The 23,578-nt window shown below is 45.1% G+C and overlaps 1 protein-coding gene across 4 annotated transcripts in view; it reads right to left on the bottom strand.

Moving 5' to 3' along the window:
- Positions 1 to 23,578, bottom strand: part of CF2H8orf76 (chromosome F2 C8orf76 homolog) — a 34,535-nt gene that overhangs the window by 5,157 nt on the left and 5,800 nt on the right. Inside the window, exons 4-6 of one of the 4 annotated variants that reach the window (XM_078441811.1) lie at positions 19,236 to 19,693; positions 14,703 to 14,835; positions 8,585 to 8,920 (exon numbers count right to left, since the gene is read on the bottom strand). In XM_078441811.1, the coding sequence (XP_078297937.1) occupies positions 8,723 to 8,920; positions 14,703 to 14,835; positions 19,236 to 19,693 (789 nt within the window). In that variant the 3' untranslated portion in view covers positions 8,585 to 8,722. The other 3 variants (XM_078441814.2, XM_078441813.2, XM_078441812.1) reach the window with 3 other exon arrangements.

Below are 23,578 nucleotides of genomic sequence, written 5' to 3' on the forward strand. Positions count from 1 at the left end.
AGACTGGGAGGGTTTTACACCCATGGCAAGGGGATGGCCGAAGATCAAAATAAACCCTTATTGGAGTTTCCAATGCTCCCGAACTCACTTTGCCCCATCTTTAATTCTGCTCTGGACTAGAATCACACCTGCACCTGCCTTGCAGGCCTGCTTGCTGTGGGCCGTCCCAAACATGGCGTCTCTACTGCAGCGTGAAACTCAACACCAGCAATGGAGCACCCCCCGTGGATGTGCCGGGCACCATTCTGGTGCCAGGCAGAGACTCAGACTCACATCTGTCCTGGAGAACTCCCAAGTCAGCTGAGAGGTGACACCTACATGAACCACCACCATGAAGAACATGAGAGAATGAGAGAAATAGTTCAATAGTGTTCATCCAGGGGGCATGGCAGAGATGGGAGGGGTCTACTTATGGCCACATGCACACCCCATACCAGGGATTAGGGATCACATTATCCACCTGTACCATTATCAGCCAGGACTGGAAGTGTTGGTTCCCCAAGCCTCCCCTAGGAATTATCTGTACTATTCATTTGGTCCTCACCAGATACTGATCCCCCATCTGCACTGTAAGAGCCCAGAGGCCAAGGGTATCTTTGCAGGCCCAAGGGACCCTAACCTGAGTGCCGACCGGCTGGTCAAAGAGCTCTCTCCGCTCCTGCAGGGGACACGAACACTCAGACACTGCAGGACGACTTGTACTCTTCCCGTTCCTGCTCTCACCTTGACCTGGGCTCCCTGCCTCCTCCCTGCTTGCCCTGCTGGCCCGTCACAGAGATGCCAGAGCCGCATCTCCAAATGCTTCATTTTCTGGACTTGGTCCAAGAAGTGTTGGGACACAGAGAAACTGTCATTCACTTTCTCAGCTTCTTCCTGAAGAGCGTATGTGTGTCAGAAAAACTGTTACCAGGGTATATAAATATAGCAGACACACACGTACGAGCATAAACACAAACTCCTTTTTCTCGTTGTTCCCTGTGTTTTGACCGAGCCAGACATGTGGCTTCCGGAGGTGCTCCGTCCTTCTTCCCTCGGCAGGGTGTGGCGAGTGAGGGTGTCCCCACGGTGCTGTGTCATGCTGACCGGCCAGCCTGAAGAGAACGAAAAGGCTGACCCTCCCCTGAGTCAGACAGTATTCCTCCTGCCTCGCTGCCTTTGAACTGGGCCATAGGTTTTTCCTGCCATCAGACTCCCAACTGAAACAGCGGTTTTCCCTGGGTCTTCAGCCTGTTGGCCTTTGGGCTGGAACCACACCATGGGCTCTCCGGGTCTCTAGCTTGCCAGCTCACCCTGCGGATCTTTTCAGCTTCTATAATCACCTAAGCCAACCCATGTACTAAATCTCTCTCTGTTATACAGATGGTTAGAGCTGTAGATAGAGATACAGGTGTAGATATGCACATCCTACTGGTCCTGTTGCTCTAGAGAATCCTGACCGATACAGATTTCGGTGCCAGGAGGTTAAAGGCCTTATCTCCAGGGGCGCCTGAGTGGCTCAGTGGGTTAGACGTCTGACTTCGGCTCAGGTCATCATCTCACAGTTCGTGGCTTCGAGCCCCGTGTCGGACCCTGTGATGACAGCCCAGAGCCTGGAGCCTGCTTCCGATTCTGTGTCTCCCTCTCACTCTCTCTGCCCTTCTCCTGCTCACTCTCTGTCTCTCTCTCTCTCTCTCTCTTTCAAAAATAAATAAACATTTAAAAAAAAAAAACTTTCTTAAAGGCCTTATCCCCAAATACAGTCCCATTCTGGGTTAGGGTTTCAACAGGCAACTTCTCAGTGGGGGGACATAGTCAAGCCCTGACAGGCAGGCCTTCCCTGTGGGCCCACGTGGCCGAAGGGGCCCAGTCTGTACATCTGGGCTGCTCCTTCAACCCCCGCTGCTCGCTCTCCCTCTGTCCCCACGACACTCGTCGCCTGCTTTGCTGTGGAACACCCAACAGCTGAGTCAGTTCAGCCAGGTGTCTGGAAATGGCTGTTCTCCCTTCAAACTGTGTTTCTTGGCCAGCAGGGTCAGAGGCTTGCTTCTGGCGGCTGCTCTTCGAGAACGGCACTTCCTGACTTTTCTTCCAAACATCCACACGTGTTTGCTCCTCTCAGAGGCCTCGGCAGGCAGCGCAGCCTGCTGTTGAGGGGCAAGCCCGGCACTGCTGTTCTGGGAACCCTCCCCTCAGGCACAGCGTGAAGAAACGTCCAGTTCACGTCTCCTTGAGGAATTACTCTATCCCAGGCCCTGCGAGGCCAGTCTTGGCTTCCACGCCAAAAGGGCCTGGACTCGTGTATCTAATTACACGTTCGCCTCCCGCCCCAACCCGTGTGCCAAGAGCTGGGTGGTCAATACAGATGGAAGCAGATGTGCTCCCAGTTTACATCACAGCGTCAAGAGCCTCCCTGCCTCCGGGGTTTGCACCTTGCTAATGGGCGGTTTGTTGGGTCTGAGAGTGACAGGGGGCAGGGAAGGCCCGTGTGAGGGGAGACAGGAGCGGAGACTGGAACACGAGAAGCAGTCAGCCATGCAAGAGGCAGGAAGAGTGTGCAGGACAGCAGGCAAAGGCTGGCTGGAGTCTGCCTTATTCTAAGTGTAACGGGAAGCCCTGACGAGTAACAGACTCCGATAATGTAAATTCCGTAAGGTGCTCGGACGCCTTGGGTATCTTGAGCCCACCTCCACCCTCCATGTTAGTGCGAATATCTGGGGCTTTCCTAGACCCAGAAAACACATACTGCCTGAAGCTCAAAGCCTTTTTTTTTTTTTTTTAACGTTTATTTATTTTTGAGAGAGAGCAAGAGTGGGGAAGGGGGGGGTGGTGGAACAGAGGATCCCAAGCAGGCTCTGCAAGTGCTGAGTCTATCGCGGGGTTCGAACTTACAAAACATGAGACCATGATCTGAGTTGAAATCAAGAGTTGGAGGCTTAAAAAAACCGACTGAGCCACCCAGGCATCCCTACAGTCAACCTTCTTACCCCAGCATGGACAATCCTCCATAATTTGATGCTGGGTTACCTGCCCTGTCTCATCACCCACATCCCTTCATGCCCACTAACCTGGACAACCAGTCTTCATGTCCTCCACGTGGTGGCTCCTTTCATCCCCCTGCTGAGAAACCCAACATGCCTGCCTTTCATTCTCCACAGAGCCTGCTATAAACTCTCCCCTTCCCAAGGTCCAACTCAGATGTTACCGCCTTCATGAAACTTTTCACTTATTTTTTAAGTTAATTTTTAAAAATATTTTTAAAGTTTATTTATTTATTTTGAGAGAGAGAGAGAAAGAGAATCCCAAGCAGGCTTTGCACCGTCAGCACAGAACCCGATGCGGGGCTCGAACTCACAAACTGTGAGATCATGACTTAATCTGAAACCAAGAGTTGGACGCTTAACCGACTGAGCCACCCAGGCGCCCCCTTCATGAAACTTATTTGAGAGCCCAGCCTTCCTCTGCACTTCTGCCATGTCCAGACCACCCTCCTACCCCTTATTTACTACTGATGTGGATGTCCTATCACCTCTGCTGGAGGATGGAAGATCCTGAAATCAGGTGCTGCGCCTTTGAGATCTACAATAATCTCTATCAAGCTTTCACAAAACAAATTCCTGTGTAAAAGAAAGTCTTCTGAGAAACAAAATCTTACAGTACAACCAAGACTGAAAGGGCCCAAGTAAAAAAAAAAAAAAAGTAAAAAAAAAAAAAAGGGCCCAAGTGGCCTCTGTTAGGATTCTTTGGTTACAATAACAGAAGCTGAAACTAGCTTAAGCAGCCAACTTAGGACCACAAACATCATCGCTTAAAACAACACAAATTTATTACCTTATGGTTCTCTAGTTAGAATTCCAACACAGGTCTCACTGGGCTAAAGTCAAGGTGTCAGCAGGGTGTGTTCCTTCCTGGACACCCTAGGAGAGAATCTGTTTTCTTGTCTTTTCTAGTTTCCATATGCCACCCACATTCCTTGGCTCATGGCTCTGTTCTCCATCTTCAAAGCCAGTAGTATAGCATCTTTCTGACCCTCACCCACTTCTTCTGCCTCCAGATGATAGCTAATTTTATGTGTCAACTTGACTGGACTAGGGGATGCCCAGATGGCCGGTAGAACATTATTCTGGGTGTGTCTTGAGAGTTTCTGGTAGAGATTAGCATTTGAATTGACAAACTGGGTAAAGAAGATCACCCTCCCCAATGCAGATGGGCATCATCTATCCTCATGAAAGCGCAAATGGAACAAAAAGGCAGAGGAAGGGCAAATTTGCTCTCTCTGCTTGAGTAGGACATTCATCTTGTGCCCTTGGAGATTGGCACTCCTGATTCTCTGGCTTTGGACTCAGATCAGGACATACACCATTGGCCCCCTGATTTTCAGGCCATTAGACTTCTCAGCCTCCATAACCATATGAACCAACCCCCATAATAAATCTCTACGTGTGTATATATACATATACATACATACACAAATATACATATACATACGTACACAATACCCACATACATCTACATCTACATATCTGCATACTATCTATCTATCTATCTATCTATCTATCTATCTACCTATCTCCTGTTAGTTCTGCTTCTCTGGAGAGCCCTAATATACTCCGTCTTCCATTTGGAAACACTCCAGTGATTACACTGGGTCCACCTGGATAATCCAGGATATTCTCCCTATTTTAAAGTCAGCTGATTAGCAACCTTAATTCCCCTTTGCCACGTAACCTAACGTATTCAGTTTCCGGGATTTAAGGCGTGTATATCTTTGGGGAGCCATTATTCTGCCTACCACACTCCAGGTGTTTCATGGAGACCTCGGCCAAGAATGTGGCTAGGGCTAGAGAACAGGAAGGATTTGCAATGAGGAAATAGTTGGGCATCTCCTTCATTTTCCTCCTTCTCTCTGTAGACTTGCTCTCTGCTCCTCAGTCCACTTGGAAGAACAAAACCAGCCCCAGGTTTTGCCCTTACTGGTTTCAGACACAGGAGAAGAATCTTTCATTTCTAAATCTCTTGAGAGTCTGATTGGCCCAACTTCAATCAGGTAAACCCTCCTTCCTCTCTCCAATTAGTTAGGGTCATTGAGTATAAATATGGCTGCCCCCGGTGTGGGTGAGAGGGCACTTCCCAGAGACAGGGGGCGGGGTGGTTGGTAGCTCAAGGGCTGAGCAGACACAACACTGAAGCTTTAGGTGATGAAGCCACTCTGCCAAGGAGGGAGAAAAGGACAAGTGTGAGCCCCAAATAGACAAATGCCTGCCCTCTGTTTTTCCTGACCTCTTTACCAATGCCTCCTGGTGGACACACTCAGATTAGATTGGAGCCAGGCCTGGTCTGCCCCTCATCAGGACTTGTTTCACAAGCTTTGGTGGTTTTATACAATCCTCCTTGGTTTGTGCTTGTTTGCATATTGTTTTTGTGATTAAGACCTTGGAAATCAGTGTATAAACTACTTTTACAGATGAAATTGCAGAAGTATTAGAAAACTGCAATTTAAAACAATCTGTTTTTGTAAATAGCGGCCTTGCGTTTGTTTCATAGACATTTCTACCCAAGATTTTCTAACATGAGGCACATCTTTGTTGAAATGCAGTACTGTGCCGGCAGGCAGGGGGCCTGTGGCACTGACAGTGGATCTCAGTGGGAATGGGCTACACGGGCTTCTGGCTCACCAGGCCTTTGGTGGCCTCTGCAAGGCCTGGGCCTCCAGCGAGGCAGCAATGGGCAGAAGTCACGGTGTCCAGTAAGCTGGGCTCTGCCATAAATGGGCAAACCAGAGACACAGTGCTAGAGCTTATGATCCAGCAAAGTTTCAGACAACAAAAATTCAATTATAATCCTATTAAACACTCTGCGGGGGAAAGCACAGGTACCATGACATTTAAAGGAACCTGAGCAAGTCTGGGATGGGGACCATCTGGCCAGAGAATGACCCAAGCTGAGATCTGTGGGAAGGGGAGGCTTATGGCAGGGTTACGAGATTGCAGGGAAGAATGTTCCAAGTGGAGATAACTGGATGGACATAGGGCTTGGGTGCAAAGATGCTTGAAGAGTCCAAGGACATGAGAAAAACCAGTGAGCCAGGGCGAAGTGGGCCAAGCCAGACCACACAGAGCCTCACACACGGGCTTTGTGAAGGAGTTGGGAAATCACTGGATGACTGAAAACAATCTTTGTAAGATCCTTTGGCTCTGTATGAAGACTACAGAGGTGTTAAGAGTATGAAGGATAAAGGACTCTCACCAGCTCGAATACCAGGTATAAACCCCCCCTTGGGAGAAAATGTTGAAGACAGGCCTTTTGGGAATCACAGGAGACAAGAATCACCGTTGGGTCCCACCCCACCCACCTGGAGTGCAGTCACCTCTGTGGTTCACATTTGCTCACCTTCCGAGTGATTCATTCACTGACAAGAGGGTGGGGTGTCTAAATAGGCAGGCCTGAGATTTTTCTTTAGCACAATTGTTGCTCAGTTAACCCTACCCTTCACCATCTGTCCTGGAAATCATCAAGATGACTTGGGCGTGATGAAACTCTGAGGTGGCCGGTATTCCTGAGTGCCCTTTCCTGCCCTGTATTACAGCCAAGCATCATAGTGCGGGAAGCTGGCTTCTCACACACATCACCATGTTGCTGCCGGGAACGTGAGGTGAGGCAGGAGTGAGAATGTGGGCGGATTCACGAAGACCACTCAGGCAGTTCAGAACAGCACAGACAGTGGATCTGGGAGGACAGCCAGAGGGCTGAAAGCTAACAGCATGGACAAAGTTAGAAGGACACTAGGATGGAAACAGGAAGCCAAACCAGGCAGGGAAGAGGGCAATAAAAAAAAGTTTATTTGAGGGAGGGGGAGGGGCACAGAAGGAGAGAGAATCCCAAGTAGGTTTCATGTTGTCAGCACAGATCCCATGAGCCATGAGATCAGGACCTGAGCCGAAATCAAGAGTCAGACGCTGAACTGACTGAACCACTCAGGCGCCCCGAAAAGGGCATCTCTAGGAGGCCCAGACTAACAGGAAGAAGGCGTTTAGCTCCATTGAGAGAAACAGGCAGGGTGCTCTGACGGCCTCAGCACTGTGCTGGATCTTTGGGGTGCAAACAAAGTAAGATGCTCGCCAGTTAATTCAGAAATTCAACCAATATTTAATGAAATGCCGGGTATTCTGCCCTGATATCAATGTAAAAAAGACTGTCCTAAAGTCTATCGTGACAACAGAGCAGGAAGAATCAGTATGGGAGTGAAACAGTAAAGGAGCAGGAAAGAGGGAAACCTACAGCCACCTGGAGGTCAAGACTCCTGGGAAGCTGTAAGGAGGTGGAGACCTGAAAGGTGAACAGAATTAGCCCCATGATGGGGGGTGGGGAGGGGTACCAGACCAAACTGCCAGCGTGAAGGCCTAAAGGCGAAAGCTAAGGCACAGCTGGGGAGCAAGGAAGGAGGGAGCCTGGGAGCCAAAGACTATGATGAAGGGTTTGCCAAACCACGGTTCAGCTTGGGCTCTATCCGGAGGGCCGGTCACAGCTAGACCGCTAACTCCCTGAAAGCCAGGGTCTCCACGGCAACCGCACCATGATTGTCACATAACACATAACACAGTGATGGTTCATGACTCCATGAATAGATGGAGGCCAATGGGGAGCTGTTGAGAGGTTTCCATACTTTTTAATGGTTCCTAAAAATCGAAATGTCTACTAATCATACCAATCTTTGGTTTCACATTAGAGAAAAATGACAACTTGCAGTTGCTAGTCAGGCTACTGTACCTACTAAAAGAGCAGCCAAAATAGAAACACAATGAGATGTTTGTCTGTTTTGGAAAGGGGCCTGGAAAGGGGAGAAGCAGCAGGTGGAAGGGAAATCCTGATGACTCCACCTCTTGACCCAGGGCTGGGATTCTTTTCCCTCTGCTGAGAATAAAAAGTTGTGCGGGACAACATTTGATGATGTTTTGGTTTCCTATTAAATTCCACTCCTCATAAGGGAGCTCTTGTATCTCAGATGATTCGAGTAAGATGTATCGGAGATGTTAGAGACTGTGACTGTAATTCGTGTGGCTGGAAGGACAGGACCATCACCCTGCGAGACGGTGCTCTGTGGGCCTCGTGATTCTGTGCCGTCTCATGAGCAAGGCACCAAATGCCCTTCATTCCAGACCATCTTTTCAATGTCTGCATAGCAAACAGCCTTACAAAAGAGACGGTATCGTCCTCTGGAGCGGGAGGCAAGCATGCTGACTACTGCCTGTTAGAGAAGACCTGTGTTTCCTCAGCTCAGGGCTCTTCCCCTGTAATACAGCCCACCCCATGTGTACTCTTTTGTTTAGGCCCACACGCAAAATCGCAGATCTTGACACACCCTTCTTAGAAATGGTTTACTGCTACATCTCAACATTCTTGTTCTTTCCTGAATTTACCTAAACAATGTGGCCACTTTTACTGCTGATTATAACACAGTTCCTGTTTCTAAAAGACTATAATACCTAAAAGGCTCTTTTATACACTTCCAACAGATATCTTCTAAAGGGGTAGTAGGTCTAAGATAAGTGAATGGCAAAAATCTACAAAGAAAACAAACAAAAAATCAAGAAACTGAACACAGTAGAAATAATCTGAAGAGAAGCCGTTTTTATAAAACAAATAATTATTTCAAATCCATTATATTCAATGAATGGCAGTGCATTCTATCTGAAATAAACAAGAACAATTAAAACAGTACAGGATTTTTTTTTTTTTAAAGGGACCACTAAACCAAGATTTGTATCTCTGTATGGAACTGATTTTCAAAGGGACAGAAGTGGTCTTTGATCTTTCTGAACCATTTGTCTTCAAATTCTTTCGAAGATGCAATCACCAAGGCAGTCAGGGCTGTAGGGCCAACACACTTCACCTCTGTGTGAACCTCATCTTTTATTTTTTCTGGGACGATATCTTCTCCCATAACCTGTAGCAGGAGGGAAAAAAAAACCAAAAACCTGTCCCAATAAAAGGGGCAGCGCGCGCAGAATGGAAGACTATGCTATTCATCAAGGGTAAAGGATTTCATACCAAAAAAAGCAGAATACTTTAGCAGCCAGGGGACAATTCCAACAATTCCAACATATTGAAAAGCTGTTTGTTTAGAAGTAGCGATCCAAGGACCACATGTGTAAAATACCCTGTATTTCCCCTCTTGTCTTCCCAAGTGAACAAATCACTGAACTACTGATGTGGCAGCTATCAGCCTAGAGAGAGCGCCCAGTCAACCTTCTTAAATCAAAGAGCATCTTCTGTTGGCAAGACCGCATCTGCAAGTCCTTCTCCCTCACTGTAAAATAACCAGAAAACAGAGCTGGGGCAGAATACAGCTGCTGGGGGTGGGGTGAGGGCAGAGACTCTTCCTCTTAGAAGTTGTCCAAAAAAGTCAAAGACTGTGAACAGTCGAGTAGCAAGCAGCTGGGCCTACCCTTTCCTGACCCAGAAAGACTCAACCCTCGGGAATTGCTGCACATGCCCTCTGAAGGCACAATACTGCTCCCTACTGGTCAGAGTCGGGCCCAGATCTGGTGTTCGCTTCTCCGGTAAGACAAGCAAAAGTTGTGGAAAGCCGGCACCTGAACCCACTAAGTGATCAGCCCATCTTCAGTAAGGACAGTGAACTAAAATTAAGTCCCAATACATTTCATACCACTGGCATGACAGGCTAGGGAGCCACCTGGCAGGGATGCTACAGAAGGAATTTAAGTCACTTGGGATTTGGACTAGATGATGACTAAGTTTCCTGTAAACCCTGAGATCCAGTGTGTTGATGAATACGCAAATTATAATGGATTAGAAGCACATTCAAAGAATCGTTTCCTCTGGCTTTAAATCTTCAAGGGCTACTTATTACTTGAGGCAAGAGCTAATGAGATGAACAGCTTAACCAGGCAACTGTCCACATTTATTAAAGCATTTTGTTTTTGTATTTTAACGTTTCTGACATCAAGAGGTATCTTATAACACAGGTGTGTCATGGTATAAGCGGCATCTTGTTTTTCTTTTGGTGACCCGTCAACGATGTGGCTTACAACTGGTGACTTCTTGGACTCAACGAAACGTAGAACTTTAAAATCTGGGATATAACACCAAACATCTTTTTTTTTTTTTTAAATTAAAAAAAAAGATTTGAATAATAGTAATATCCAAATGTGCAATATTCCAAAAAAAGGGATTAGCAGGTACATCATTCACAGGTTCAAAATATCTGCAAAAATATTTGACCAGGGGCGCCTGGGTGGCTCAGTCGGTTAAGCGTCTGACTTCAGCTCAGGTCACGATCTCGCGGGTCCGTGAGTTCGAGCCCCGCGTTGGGCTCTGAGCTGATGGCTCAGAGACTGGAGCCTGCTTCCGATTCTGTGTCTCCCTCTCTCTCTGCCCCTCCCCCGTTCATGCTCAGTCTCAAAAATAAATAAACTTTAAAAAAAAAATTTTAAAAAAAATTTGACCATATAAAAAAATTTAAACTTCTATATACCAGAAAAACATCATACACTTCAGAAAATACTGCAAAAGGGGCACCTGGGTGGCTCAGTCAGTTAAGCATCTGACTCTTGATTTCAGCTCAGGTTGTGATCTCATGATTCATGGGACCAAGCCCTGCTTTGGGGTTTGTGCAGAGCCTGCTTGGGATTCTCTCTCCCTCTCTGTCCCTCCCCTACTCATACGCTCTCTCTCAAAATAAATAAATAAACACTAAAAAAGAAAAGAAAATACTGCAACATATAAAATGTTAGTAACTCTAGGATAGAGAGCGAGCTCTTAAAAATTAGCAAGAAAAACAGAAACATAGAAGTAGAATAATGAAGAAAAAGCATGACTGGTATTTCACATAATAGAAATGGCCAAACATATGAAACATATGAAAAACTGTTTATCTTAATAGTAATCAAACAAGAGGGGCACCTGGTGGCTCAGTTGGTTAAACATCGACTTTGGCTCAGGTCATGATCTCACGGATCATGGGTTCAAGCCCCGCATAGGGCTCTGTGCTAACAGCTCAGAGCCTGGAGCCTGCTTCGGATTCTGTGTCTCCCTCTCCCTCTGCCCTTCCCCTGCTGATGCTCGGTCTCTCTCTCAAAAATAAATAAAACGTTAAAAACAAAAAAATAGTAATCAAACAAGTAATACTAAAACATGCCATTTTTACCAAATTGAAAATTTCAAGAAGTAATAAATACTACAGAATTGTCTTTAGAGGTATAAAGGATCAACTATTGACAATTTCACATGGTGCAACCTAGTATCTAGGATTGGAGAAGGGAAATCAGTATTCTCATACAGGATACATAAAGTGAACCAACCTTTCTGAATCACAATTTGGAAATGAGCTTCAAGTCTTTAAACTATACTTTAGCCTAGTGATTCTGTTTCTAGTAATCTATTCTAAAAGGGACAAATACATACAATGATTTATTTTGCAAAGACTTATTAAAATAGGTACTTGATATTTGTTAAAAATGTTCAATATAGAGGACTTAAATAAATAAATGATAGCTCATCAAAAGCTATAGTTAGACTACTAACCGGCCATCAAAAAGTACATACTCAAACAGTATTTACAGACACGGGGTCATGATTATGTCACAATGTTAGGTAAAAATAACAGAATATAAAGTGAAAAGTACAGTTTGGCAGTTCCTCAAAAAGTTAAACACAGAATCACCACATGACTTAGCAAATTCCACTCCTAGGTATATACCCCAAAGATTTTAAGTCAGGAACTCAAACAGATACTTGTATGCCAATGTTCATGGCAGTATTATTCACAAGAGCCAAAAGGTGGAAATGATGCAAATGCCCATCAACAGCTGAACGGATAAACAAAACGTGGCACATATGTGCACACAATGGAGTATGATTCAGCCACAAAAAAAGGAATGAAGTTCTGACACCTGCTATGAATGGATGAACCTGGAAAACATTATGTTAAGTGAAAGAAGCCAGATATAAAAGGGCAAATATTATATGATTCCACTATTTGAAACATCTAGAACAGGCAAATCATAGACACAGAAAGTAGATTAGAGGTCACCAGCTGTCGAAGGGAGGGGGGATGGGAATTATTGCTTAATGGTTACAGAGTTTCTCTTTGGAATGACGAAAAAGTTTTGGAAATAGTGGTGACGGTTGCACAACACTGTGCGTGTAAGTACTGAATCGTATACTAAACAATGATTAAGATGGCAAGTTTTAGGTCACGTATACTTTTTTTATCTTAAAAAAGCAGAGAAGGGGAGCTACTACAAAACGAAAGAAACATAAGAGACAGAAGACCAAATGCAGTCTGTGGACCTTATATGGATCCTAATTCAAATAAAACAACTCTAAAAAGGAGAAAAAAATAAGAAATGAAAGGACATTTAAGGGCACAGGATCGTACTCATGTCACAAAGTAAAAGAGCACATAGTGAAATGTACATTACAATCCCAGTGAGAGCCCAGACACTTGTCTTTTGTAAAAAGCTCCACAGATACTTCACATACGTTGTGCAGATGGAGAACGACCATTCCACTCAGTCCACAGGTACATCAAGCACCGCAAAGAAGATGAAGATGTTTAAGACATCTTGTAAAGATGCCTTATATCTTGCCTTATAAGGAAATCTAAAACCTAGTTGAAAAGATAAGATATATTCTTGCTTGGTTTTTTTGCGGGGGAGGGGGGCAAAGAGCTATCTATTCAAGGATTCACTCTACCCGAGCTCAGAGGAAGGAGCCATTGCCACAGACAGGGACGTTCAGGGAAAGCTTCCTAGAGGACGCGGGACTTCGGTGGGGTCTTTGAGGACGGGAATATAGTAAGTTGGTGGAGATGAGAAAACCCATGACAGGTCTGTTAGATGTGCAGATCAGTCTAAAGGACGTACGAGATTTGCGTAAGGAATTACTAGATCCTAGGTTTGGGGTTACTCTCTGGAAGGCGCCTAAATCAGACCTGACCTCTGAGGTGATGGTGGAGACAACTTCCGTTTTGGGGCATCTGGTAACGCGTTCAAAGCAATGCTGTGAGGTAAACCTGGTAGCAGCAACGTCTGAGACAGATCTGAGGGGAGAAAGCAAGGAAGCGAGGAGAGATGAACCAGGAGGTCACTGTGAGCCAAGCACCAGGTGACGGGGATGAGGGTGCTGGCGGTGCCAGAGAAACGAAAGGTGACCTGAAGGAAGGGTGGGCCGAGTGCCCCCTAGAGATGAGACTGGAGAAGACAAGGCACACAGCTGGCGGGGTCCCAGGTCTGGGTAAAAGAAGAATGACAGACAGGGCTGATGAAAAGAATGAAGTGTGGAACGCAGAGCTGGTTTTCTCCAACTCCTCTCCGCTTGGTACTGACAGAAGACTGACTGGAAAGTGTTCTGATGAGCAGCTCCACTTTAGACACTTTGTCCTTGAAATGACAGGAGGATATCAGCACTTTCAGATTAATACTCAGTAGGTAACTAGTCTGAGTGTTTAAGATGGGACCAGGGACACAGAGTGGAGGGTAATCAACCAGGAGGTGACAGCTAAAACCGTGAGTGGGGTTAGGACTTCTGTGGGAGACAGGCAGAGAGGAGAGAGAACCTAAGTGGAACCTCAGAGAATGTTGGTACTTAAGACACAAAGGAAACCAGAAGTCCCAAGAGGCAGAGGAATATCAAGAATTCAGGAGAAAACCAGACTGGTGTGGCCTCTGGAAGTAAAGAGAAGAGGGAACAAAAAGTGAGTGGTCAGTAGGTATAAACACCCCAGAAAGATGAAGGAAAACAAAGAGCAAGGAAAGGCTACAGTAAACTTAGGAGGGACAGGCTATCCGCACACATCTGTGGGCTCAAGGAGAAGGGCCCATGGAAGGGGAAAGGTTGAAAAAGGCTCAGAGAGAACAGATAGAGGGGCGTGGTCCCACCAGAGGGAAAACAGGGTCCAAGTGGGGGCTTAGCTTGGAGAAGGAGGGAGCCTGGCAATCTAGATATGCAGTAAGTGTTTCCTGAAAGAAAGACATTAAGGATGGATATGGGTAGAAGTTCTTTCATGGGATGAGTACCTGAACTGTCCATTTCAATTTCATACTAAAGGGAACTAGTGTGAATAACTTGAATACAAACACAGATAATCTCCAAATTCTATCTTAAGAAATTTCAACATCATATTTTAAAAAAAGCTAATGAAGGTTAAAAAAAAAAAAACAACAACCCTGACATTTGAATTTCTCAACCATCGAGGTAGTAGGAAGGTGGAGCAGAAAGAAAATGGACTTGTAGCCGGATGGGCTTCAGTCTAGCTCTGCCACTTAAAATCTGGCCTTAGGCAGGTCCCAACCCGTCCCAACAGGTGTCACTCCCAGCTCCACCTGTCCCATAGGCCGTTAAGAGTGTCAGGAGAACAAACGGAGGTAAAAAGGCGCAGAAATGCTGCCAAGAATGTCAATATTCATTCGTTTAAACAGCACTCAAAAAACAATTTGGGGGCATTTATGGTGTTCAGGCAGGCATGTACTAACAAGCACCAACAAGAAAATGAAACTGAGCCCTTGCTTCTAGCATGCTGCAGGAGAAAGATGACGAAGAGGCCGCTTTCTGGGATTAAGTGATCAAACGGCATGTAAAGCAGGGAGAAAGGGTCCTTTTAGATGAGATTTGGCTGTTTTTTTTAAAAACGGTACCAGAGCCAGGAAAAATACCTCTGATGCCTCGGTTCACATAAAGCCCTAGGGGTTTATGCGAACACTCACCTCAGCTATCAACAGCAAAGTGTCTTCTTTGAAGCCGAACTCTTTCATTTTATCTGCAATTTCCTGCTGAGTCCTTAAATTCCTCTCCAAAGCAAACGAGGTTTGCTGAGACTCGGTGAGCTGAAGCAAAAGCCTGAAAAACAGAAGTCCCAACGTGTGGGCACAGGTAAGGGAAAGCAGTGAGGGAATGTTCCCAGAGAGCACAGGCATGCTGCCGGATGGGAGTCCTACCAGGCTTGGAATGCACTCGCCTTCATTTGAATCCCTAAAGCTTCTTACTTGAGCAAACTGCCTTGGAGAGTCATCTTTTCTAAAATTCGCAGACTAAAGCTTCTCAAAGAAATCTTTAGAAAGCGAAACCTCAAAGGGCTTCCTGTAGGAGTCAAGTGATTGAAAGCACAAACAATTTGGAGTGAAAAGGACAAGCTTCCCAATCAAAGGCTCCTCCCCACAAAGTGCTGGGATGTGTTCCTTTGAAGTCAGTGTTCTGTGACCCTTCAATCTCCCAGAACCCACAGCAACTTGACCTCAAGGACTAATTAGATTCTCCAGTGTACTTCAATTACCCAAAGCAGGGTCAAATCTCTGATGAGCCTCTGGTGACCACTTTGCAACTGTCTCACTGCTAACTTTCCCATCATGATCATAATCTGGTCTTCTCTTTCCTCCTCCCTCCTGTCCTCCCACGTGGCCCCTTCTCTTCATTGTTTTTTATTATTTATTTATTTAAATTTTTTTAGACAACATATCCCCTCTTCTTTAAAAATTTTTTTTTATGTTTATTTACTTATTTTGAGAGAAAGAGAGCACAAGCATGGGAGGAGCAGAAAGAGAGAGAGAGAGAGAAAGAGACAGAATCCCAAGCAGGTTCTACACTGTCAGCACAGAGCCTAAAGCAGAGCCTGATCTCACGAACTGAGAAATCATGGCCTGAGCCAAAATCAAGAGCCAGGCTCCACTGAGCCACCCAGGTGCCCCACTTCATTGTTTTTTTAAATTTTTTTTTTTTTTAACATTTATTTATTTTTGAGACAGAGAGAGACAGCGCATGAACGGGGGAGGGTCAGAGAGAGGGAGACACAGAATCCGAAGCAGGCTCCAGGCTCTGAGCTGTCAGCCCAGAGCCCGACGCGGGGCTCGAACTCACAGACTGTGAGATCGTGACCTGAGCTGAAGTCGGAAGCTCAACCGACTGAGCCACCCAGGCGCCCCATTCATTGTTTTTTAAAATATTGAATGTGTAGATTTTTCCAGTTCCCCTCAAGCCTGACTGGTCCCTACTGCTATTCCCAGAAGCATTCAGCTCTCCTGTTTGTTCATTTCAGGTCTTAAAGAATGGACCGCTCACTACTCTAAGCATTAGGAGAAACTGGTGAGCACAACAGACAGGTGCCCGTTCCATGGAACGGAAGACGAGAGATCACAAATAAATAAGACGATTTTAGGCAGTGAAGGAAGGCTTTTCTGAGTTACCACTCAAGCTAAGACCCAAATAATGAGCCAGCCACAAGAATATCTGGGGGAAGGAGCCCTGACACATGCATTAGCTTGATATGTTTGAAAACCTTGGAGATCACTGTGGCTAGACCAGAGAGAAGAAAACTAGTGAATGAGAAGAAAGGCAAGGCCAATTCCATAACATTTCGCAGCCCGTGGAAAGCACCACAGCATTTACGTAGGTGCAGCAGGAGGTCACTGGAGAGTGTGGTGAAGAGCATGCCTTGACCGACATTGCCCTGACTCACTCAAACCTGCTTACGGTACCAACTGGCCTCTGGAAGCATGGACATTTGTGACTCCTTTGATCTCTTATGTACTTGCTTTCTCCCTCTTGCTCCTGAAAGTACTCGAAAATACAACTTACGTTCGCTCCTTCGTGTCATGTTTGTTTAGCCCTCTGCCATCTGCCTTGTCACCCATCACTACTGAAGCTGCCTTCTCAAAGGCCACAAATGACCTCCTCAGTGTCAAATCTCCTCAGAGGCCTTCAGACCTGACTCCTCACCATCATCCGGTTGCTAATCTCCTTCATCTCTAGCTCCCTTCTTCTGAGCTCAACTCCTCCTGGTGAAAAGCTCCAGTTGGGTGTCCTACTGGCACCTGAATCTCAGCACATTAAACCAAAATCTTAATTCCACCCTCAGTCTGCTCTGCTCTTCCTCCTGTGTGTTGTGTCTCAGCAGAAGGTGCCACCACCTACCCATCTACCCAAGGTAGAGTCTCGACTCGTCTTGGACTCCTCCGCTCCCCTCTTCCCTCCGTCTTTCCCACAGCCTCAGCTGGTCCCCAAGTCCTGTCTATTCCTTCCTGCAGTGATGCTCATTTCCTCTTCTTACCACTGCACTGTCCCAGGTCAGGTCCTCACTGCCACCCACTGATGACGCCACAGTTCCTTCACGGCATCCCAGGATCCCAACTCCTTCTTCTAATACATCCTCCAGCCACCAGATTCGCTCTTGAAATCACAGCTCTTGTCACACCACTTGGGACATATAAAACTTTCAAATACTACTCAGGCCTTCAGCTTAAGAACCAAATCCTTTAAGATGACATTTAACATCTTATGCCAGTAGAAGTACAACCTTTACCAAATGCTCACCAACACGGTGTGCACTATACCAAGTCCTTCACTCACTCTCACAACCCCACGAAGAAGGCATTTCCCCATTTCTCCACGAAGGTGAAGATGAAGAAACCGGAGGTCCGAGAGTTTAATTTGTGCGAGGTCAGACAGCTGACAAGTAGAGGAGTCCAGATTCATTCACTCAGTAACAATTTATTAGGTCCTTACAATGAGCTCTGCCCCCAAAACCCCTCCTCCTCCTCCTCCTCCTCCTCCTGCTCCTCCTCCTCCTCCTCCTCCTCCTCCTCCTCCTCCTCCTCCTTCTCCCCCTCCTCACTATGCCATCCCGGGCTCGCTGTCTCCAGCCTGCCTCTCTGGCTCCACCATCAATGCTCTGTCACCGCAGCAGACCGCGTGACCACACTGCCACACAGTGCTTCCACCCCATGGACCCCCCTTTCTTTCTCTTTACTCAGCGTGCCTCTCTCAGCTGGGGAACATTGCACGGAGTCGGCAAGATACCCTGGAAAGAACACAAGCTCTGGGGTCAGAGGCCTGGGTCAAGGTCACGGCAGCACTTCATAGCTATGCCACTCTGGGCAGAATTCTACGTTAGTCTCCTAGTCTCCAGGGTGGGAATCCAACACCAGCCCTGGGCAGTGGTGCACACGGACGCGAAACAGCGTATGCGAACCACGTGGTACCCATTTCTCTGTACAGCTGACCGAGGTCCCCAGAAACATTCAGCAGAGGCGTCACTGCCCCTGCAAAGGCTTCCTTCCTCCTGCTACACCGAACCGCTCCCGTCGCCGGCCCGCAAGGTTCTGCTCACACTACTGACACCCCGTTAGTGCCTGTGCCACCTGTCACTGACGATACAGTGTTTCCCTCAGCACAGCACACAGCGAGTGGTGGAAAGAAAGGGCCTCTTTCTTTAACAATCTTTATGATCCCAGCCTCAGGCAGGTGCCTGGCACACCACTGCCATTCAATGCACTTCTGAATTAAAAGTAACATAGTCGAGACTATAAATCTGCTGAATAAAGTTTAAAATCTGCCAAACAGATACACTTCTCAGTAAGCCTCACTGTTAATCGGTATTTCTTGAATTCTCCAGAGTTAAAAATAACAACAACAACCACACCACTCTGTTTTTTGGCACCGTTTGAGACTTCCGCAAATCTGTTTCTCTCATAAATTACAGAATTGGTAAAGTGTATGCTCCCCTTTCCCTTAAACTCTTATTACTATGGATTTAAAGTGTTCAGAGGACCTAAACCATGGGAATTCTCTGCAGAATGAGTTAAATACTGTTTATTCATATTATTAATAGTGATTCAAACACAAGAGCAGATTTTTTTGTCTGCAGATGTCTGTGGAACCTCCCGGTGAAAAATTCCTGGTTTAAAATACCTCTTCCCCTTTGTCAATGTTTTATACATTTAATTTTCTTTTCTTTTTTTTTTTTTTTTTTTTTTTTTAATTTAATTTTTTTTTTTTAACGTTTATTTATTTTTGAGACAGAGAGAGACAGAGCATGAACGGGGGAGGGGCAGAGAGAGAGGGAGACACAGAATCGGAAGCAGGCTCCAGGCTCCGAGCCATCAGCCCAGAGCCTGACGCGGGGCTCCAACTCACGGACCGCGAGATCGTGACCTGGCTGAAGTCGGACGCTTAACCGACTGCGCCACCCAGGCGCCCCAAATTTTCTTTTCTTAATTTTACTGTTTTATAGCTTTAACATTTTATCTTGAGTAATGATACAAATCATATTCTCGAGCAAATACAGGCTTGTATCTAAATCTTACATACTAAAAGGACAAGTTCAAAAGATTCACCTAGACTATAGGAAAAAAATCTCGAAAATCTACCAAATGTCCCGCCTAGAACTTTCTGAAGCTTAAAATTAAAAAATAATACCTTTACTCTAGGCTCAGTACCATGTGGTGTTTAATCTATTCTTCATTTACCTGGTTCGTACAAAGGAGGCACACGCTTTCAACTGAGTCTCTAGCAACACTGCTTCTCTCTTTTCTGCCACACAGTTCTGAATATTTTTCAGAGCTTTCTCATTCTTCTGGTTATTACTGCTGCTTGCTTCCACAGAAAACACAGGGCTCTCAGGCAACGTTTCAGGAAAACACAAAAGACAGTCTTTTCCTGAGTGTGTAAAGGAGGATTTGATGGTTTTGTCACTGGAGGTAAAACCGTCCTGTTTTTGAGATGACGCACACAATGTTGACAGAGCTGGCCCCAGACTCAGGTAAGCCTCCGCCAATTTGCCCCAGTTCCAAGGATCAAAAGGATGCAAAGAAATCAGTTTCTGTAGGCAGAGGATTGTTTTCTCCAAGTTCTGCAGACTTGAACAAATAGCAAATTGGAGGTAGAGCACAGTGGTTAAATGGTCTGTATTAGTTGCTTTATTTTCCTAGGGAGAAAAAAAAAGTTAAAAACTTTATTATTTTTTTAAGATTCTATTTTTAAGTAATCTCTACACCCCATGTGAGGCCCAAACCACAAGCTCCACTGACTGAGCCAGCCAGGTGCCCCCAAAGTTAAAAACTTGAAACAGCAGAATCTTTTGCATGTGAAAATGCAGATGCCTAAAAACCCAAGTTGCATATGTTGTAAATCAGAATTATCTTTCAGCAGCTACAGAAGGAGAGAGAACGAAGTTTGAAGTTGTAAACGTAGAGAAACATATACTACCTACCAATAACCATCAGAAATTCCCAAACATTCTTGTCATAACCATAACATAATTCCCGGGACAACGTCCTAACAAAATTCAGCATCAAAAACATAAATGTCAGTTTATCTTCAAGTTTTATTGTAATCTTTATTGTCTTCAGCCAGGTAGCTGAAAGACCCAAGCCAACTTTTTTGTACCCTGGGCTAATGGTTCCATTTTAATATTCCAGGCTTTCTAAAACTCCAAATGGTAATTTCCTTGAGGATTCGAATGGATTCCATTTCCAAATCTGACTTGGCTTAGACATCTTAAACAGGATAGCCCTGAAGCTCTCAGTGCTTCATGATGCGTCATAATTGAATCCAAATGCCGTCCCTGGTAACTATTACGAAGGTCAATTATTTTTGGCCAGAAGGGGTTGCCTGGTTTCCTTCTGATCAGAAAATCCTTTTCAAGTCTCTTTAACCAGAGTTACCACCTCTTGCCCAACTTGCCATATGGCAAAAGCCCTGTGGGTTAGGGAAAACAGGCTTCTTTTTCTAAGTTAGAGTCTATAAAGAGCAGATGGCAGACTAAAATTACCTTTCAGTTAACTTTAAGTCTAAAGAAAACCTGGTCCTACTATAGCCTCCGGATCAAGCTCCTGCAAAGAATTACACTGAGCAAGAAATACAAGTAAAACTACCCAGTATGCAGACTGAAGAAACAGGCCAGAGAGGGAAAGCTTCGGGAGGATTCCAAATATTTACACATTATGTGAGAATATAGAAAATAAAGCTCCATGCAACCTATTTAGTGATACTGCACCTTCTCGATGACAGAATACATCTGGTTTTATTACCATTGTTTAGTATTCTGTCCTTCCTAAACATTAGGTTCCATTTTTTTTTTTTTTTACTTTTTAAAACTCATCTATTTCAACCTTAGTCCTGACCACACATAAAATTCTTTCCTAAAGTTTTCCTTCAGAAACTTCTACAATTTTCTTTGCCTTTTTTACTGTAAGCTTTATTTTAATTCCAGTTGGTTAACATACAGTGTTGTATTAGTTTCAGGAGTACATCACCCTGTGCTCATCACAAGTGCATTCCTTAATCCCCTTCATCTATCTCACCCATCGCCCACCCCTCCCCTCTGATAACTATCAGATTGTTCTCTATAATTAAGAGTCTGGTTTTTGTTTTGACTCTTTTTTTCTCCCCCAAAGGTTTTAGTGTTCAATGCTGAATTCCTAACAGAGAACATAGCACCTCGGAACTAACAGATGTTTTAACTAAGTAATACGTCTTCATGTCTTCTATGTATGAGGTGAGCAAGAGACTTTGAGAGAAGCTACCTTTCTTCTACAAGTAGTCTAAGTGCTTTATGCTGTTTAATAATATTTCATATTAAGAATGTATGTTGGGGTAGAGGCTGTTACATACAAACCATGGTTTTGATGGGAGAGTTTTTATAGCACAGGTAGTAAATAACTCTCTGGAAATTAAATTCCATTTAAATGACTGTATGGGGGTACCTGGGTGGCTCAGTCGGTTAAGTGTCCAACTTTTCATCTCAACTCAGGTCCTTTTTTTTTTTTTTTTTTTAATGTTTATTTATTTTTGAGAGAGAACACGAGAGAGCGAGAGCAGGGGAGGGGCAAAGAGAGAGTGAGACACAGAATCCGAAGCAGACTCCAGGCTCTGAGCTGTCAGAACAGAGCCTGATGTGGGGCTTGAACTCACAAACTATGAAACTGTGACCTGATCTGAAGTCAGACGCTTAACTAACTAAGCCACTTGGGTGCCCTGTCAGCTCAGGTCTTGATTTCAGGGTCCTGAGCCCCACACTGGGCTCCATACAAGCTGGATATAAAGTCTACTTTTGTTTTTTTTGTTTTTTTTAGAGAGAGAGAGATACACACAGTAAGAGAGAGGATCCCAAGCAAGCTCCACACTCAGCATGGAGCCCGACTCAGGGCTCAATCTCACAAACCGCAAGATCATGATCTCAGCCGAAATCAAGAGTTGGATGTTTAACTGACTGGGCCGCCCAGGCCCACCTGGGCGTGAAACCTGCTTTAAATTAATTAATTAATTAAGTAAGTAAAAATAATGACTTTGTGTGATTTTTCCAGAATAATGCAACTCCTTCTGAAATGCAATAATGATGAAGACAGTTAATATTTATTGAGTCCTAACATGTACCAGGTACTATTCTAAGTGCTTTACTCATTTAATTCTCATGATGATCCTTTCAATTTTTTTTTTTTAACATTTATTTATTTTTGAGAGACAGAGAGAGGCAGAGTATGAACAGGAGAGAGGCAGAGAGAGAAGGAGACACAGAATCCAAAGCGGGCTCCAGGCTCCGAGCTGTCAGCACAGAGCCTGACGCGGGGCCCGAACTCACAAACCGTGAGATCATGACCTGAGCCAAAGTCGGATGCTCAACCGAATGGGCCACCCAGGCGCCCCACATGATGATCCTTTAAAATAGATTCCATTATTATCCCCATCTTATAGATGAGGCAACTGAGTCCCAACAGAAAAGTTAGAGAACCTGCCTGAAGTCACCCAGCTAGTAAGCAGCAGAGCTACAAGTCACACTAGAAGTCACAGAATAAAGGGCTCTTTCCCTCTCTCTTTCTATTTATCTAAAGTAGACTTCATGCCCAGCATGGAGCCCAATGCAAGGCTTGAGCTCACGACCCTGAGATCAAGACCTGAGCTGGATCAAGAGTTGGATGTTTAACTGACTAAGCCACCCAGGTGCCTCAAGGGTACTTTCCAAGAGCAGACATGTGTTTACTTGGTGAACAGTATATGCACAAGGTATTTATATGCTCCATCTGTAACCTTAGCATTGAACCTAGAGCCAGGCACGGGGTGGGACTGAAATACATGTTTGTAGAGTGCAGAAATTTATTTATTTATTTTTAATGTTTAGTCATTTTTGAAAAAGAGATAGCATGAGCAGGGGAGGGGCAGAGAGAATGGGAGACACAGAATTGGAAGCAGGCTCCAAGCTCTGCACTGTTAGCACAGAGCCTGACATGGGACTCGAACTCCAAGTTGTGAGGTCATGACCTGAGCCGAAGTTGGACACTTAACTGACTAAGCCACCCAGGTGCCCAAGAGTGCATAAATTTTAAAAAGAGTCATTTACCATCAGAAAGCAATGTCCTTACCACAGCTTATCACATGAGTGCATCAGCTATTCTAAAATGTTTAAATTATTTAAATAAGAAATAAGAAAATATAAATAAAATCCATTACAAATTCTGCCCAAAAATCATTAAGAAGAGAAGTGAATTAGAAGTTGTGAGCATGAAGGGCGCCTGGGTGGCTCAGTTGCTTAAGCGTCCAACTTCGGCTCAGGTCATGATCTCATGGTTCGTGAGTTCGAGCCCTGTGTCAGGCTCTGTGTTAATAGCTCAGAGCCCGGAGCGTGACTTCAGACTCTGTGTCTCCCTTTCTCTCTGCCCCTCCCCAGCTTGCGCTCTGACATTCTCTCTCTCTCATTCAAAAATAAATAAACATTAAAAAAAAAAAGTTGTGAGCATAAAATGTTCATATCCTGATGGGCACTCCAAGATTAGCTGTCTACTTTGTTCAATGCTGTATTCTGGCCTGTCCCCCT

This window comes from Panthera onca, chromosome F2 (assembly GCF_046562875.1).
Source record: "Panthera onca isolate mPanOnc1 chromosome F2, mPanOnc1 haplotype 2, whole genome shotgun sequence".
In the NCBI taxonomy this organism is placed as follows: Eukaryota; Metazoa; Chordata; class Mammalia; order Carnivora; family Felidae; genus Panthera; species Panthera onca.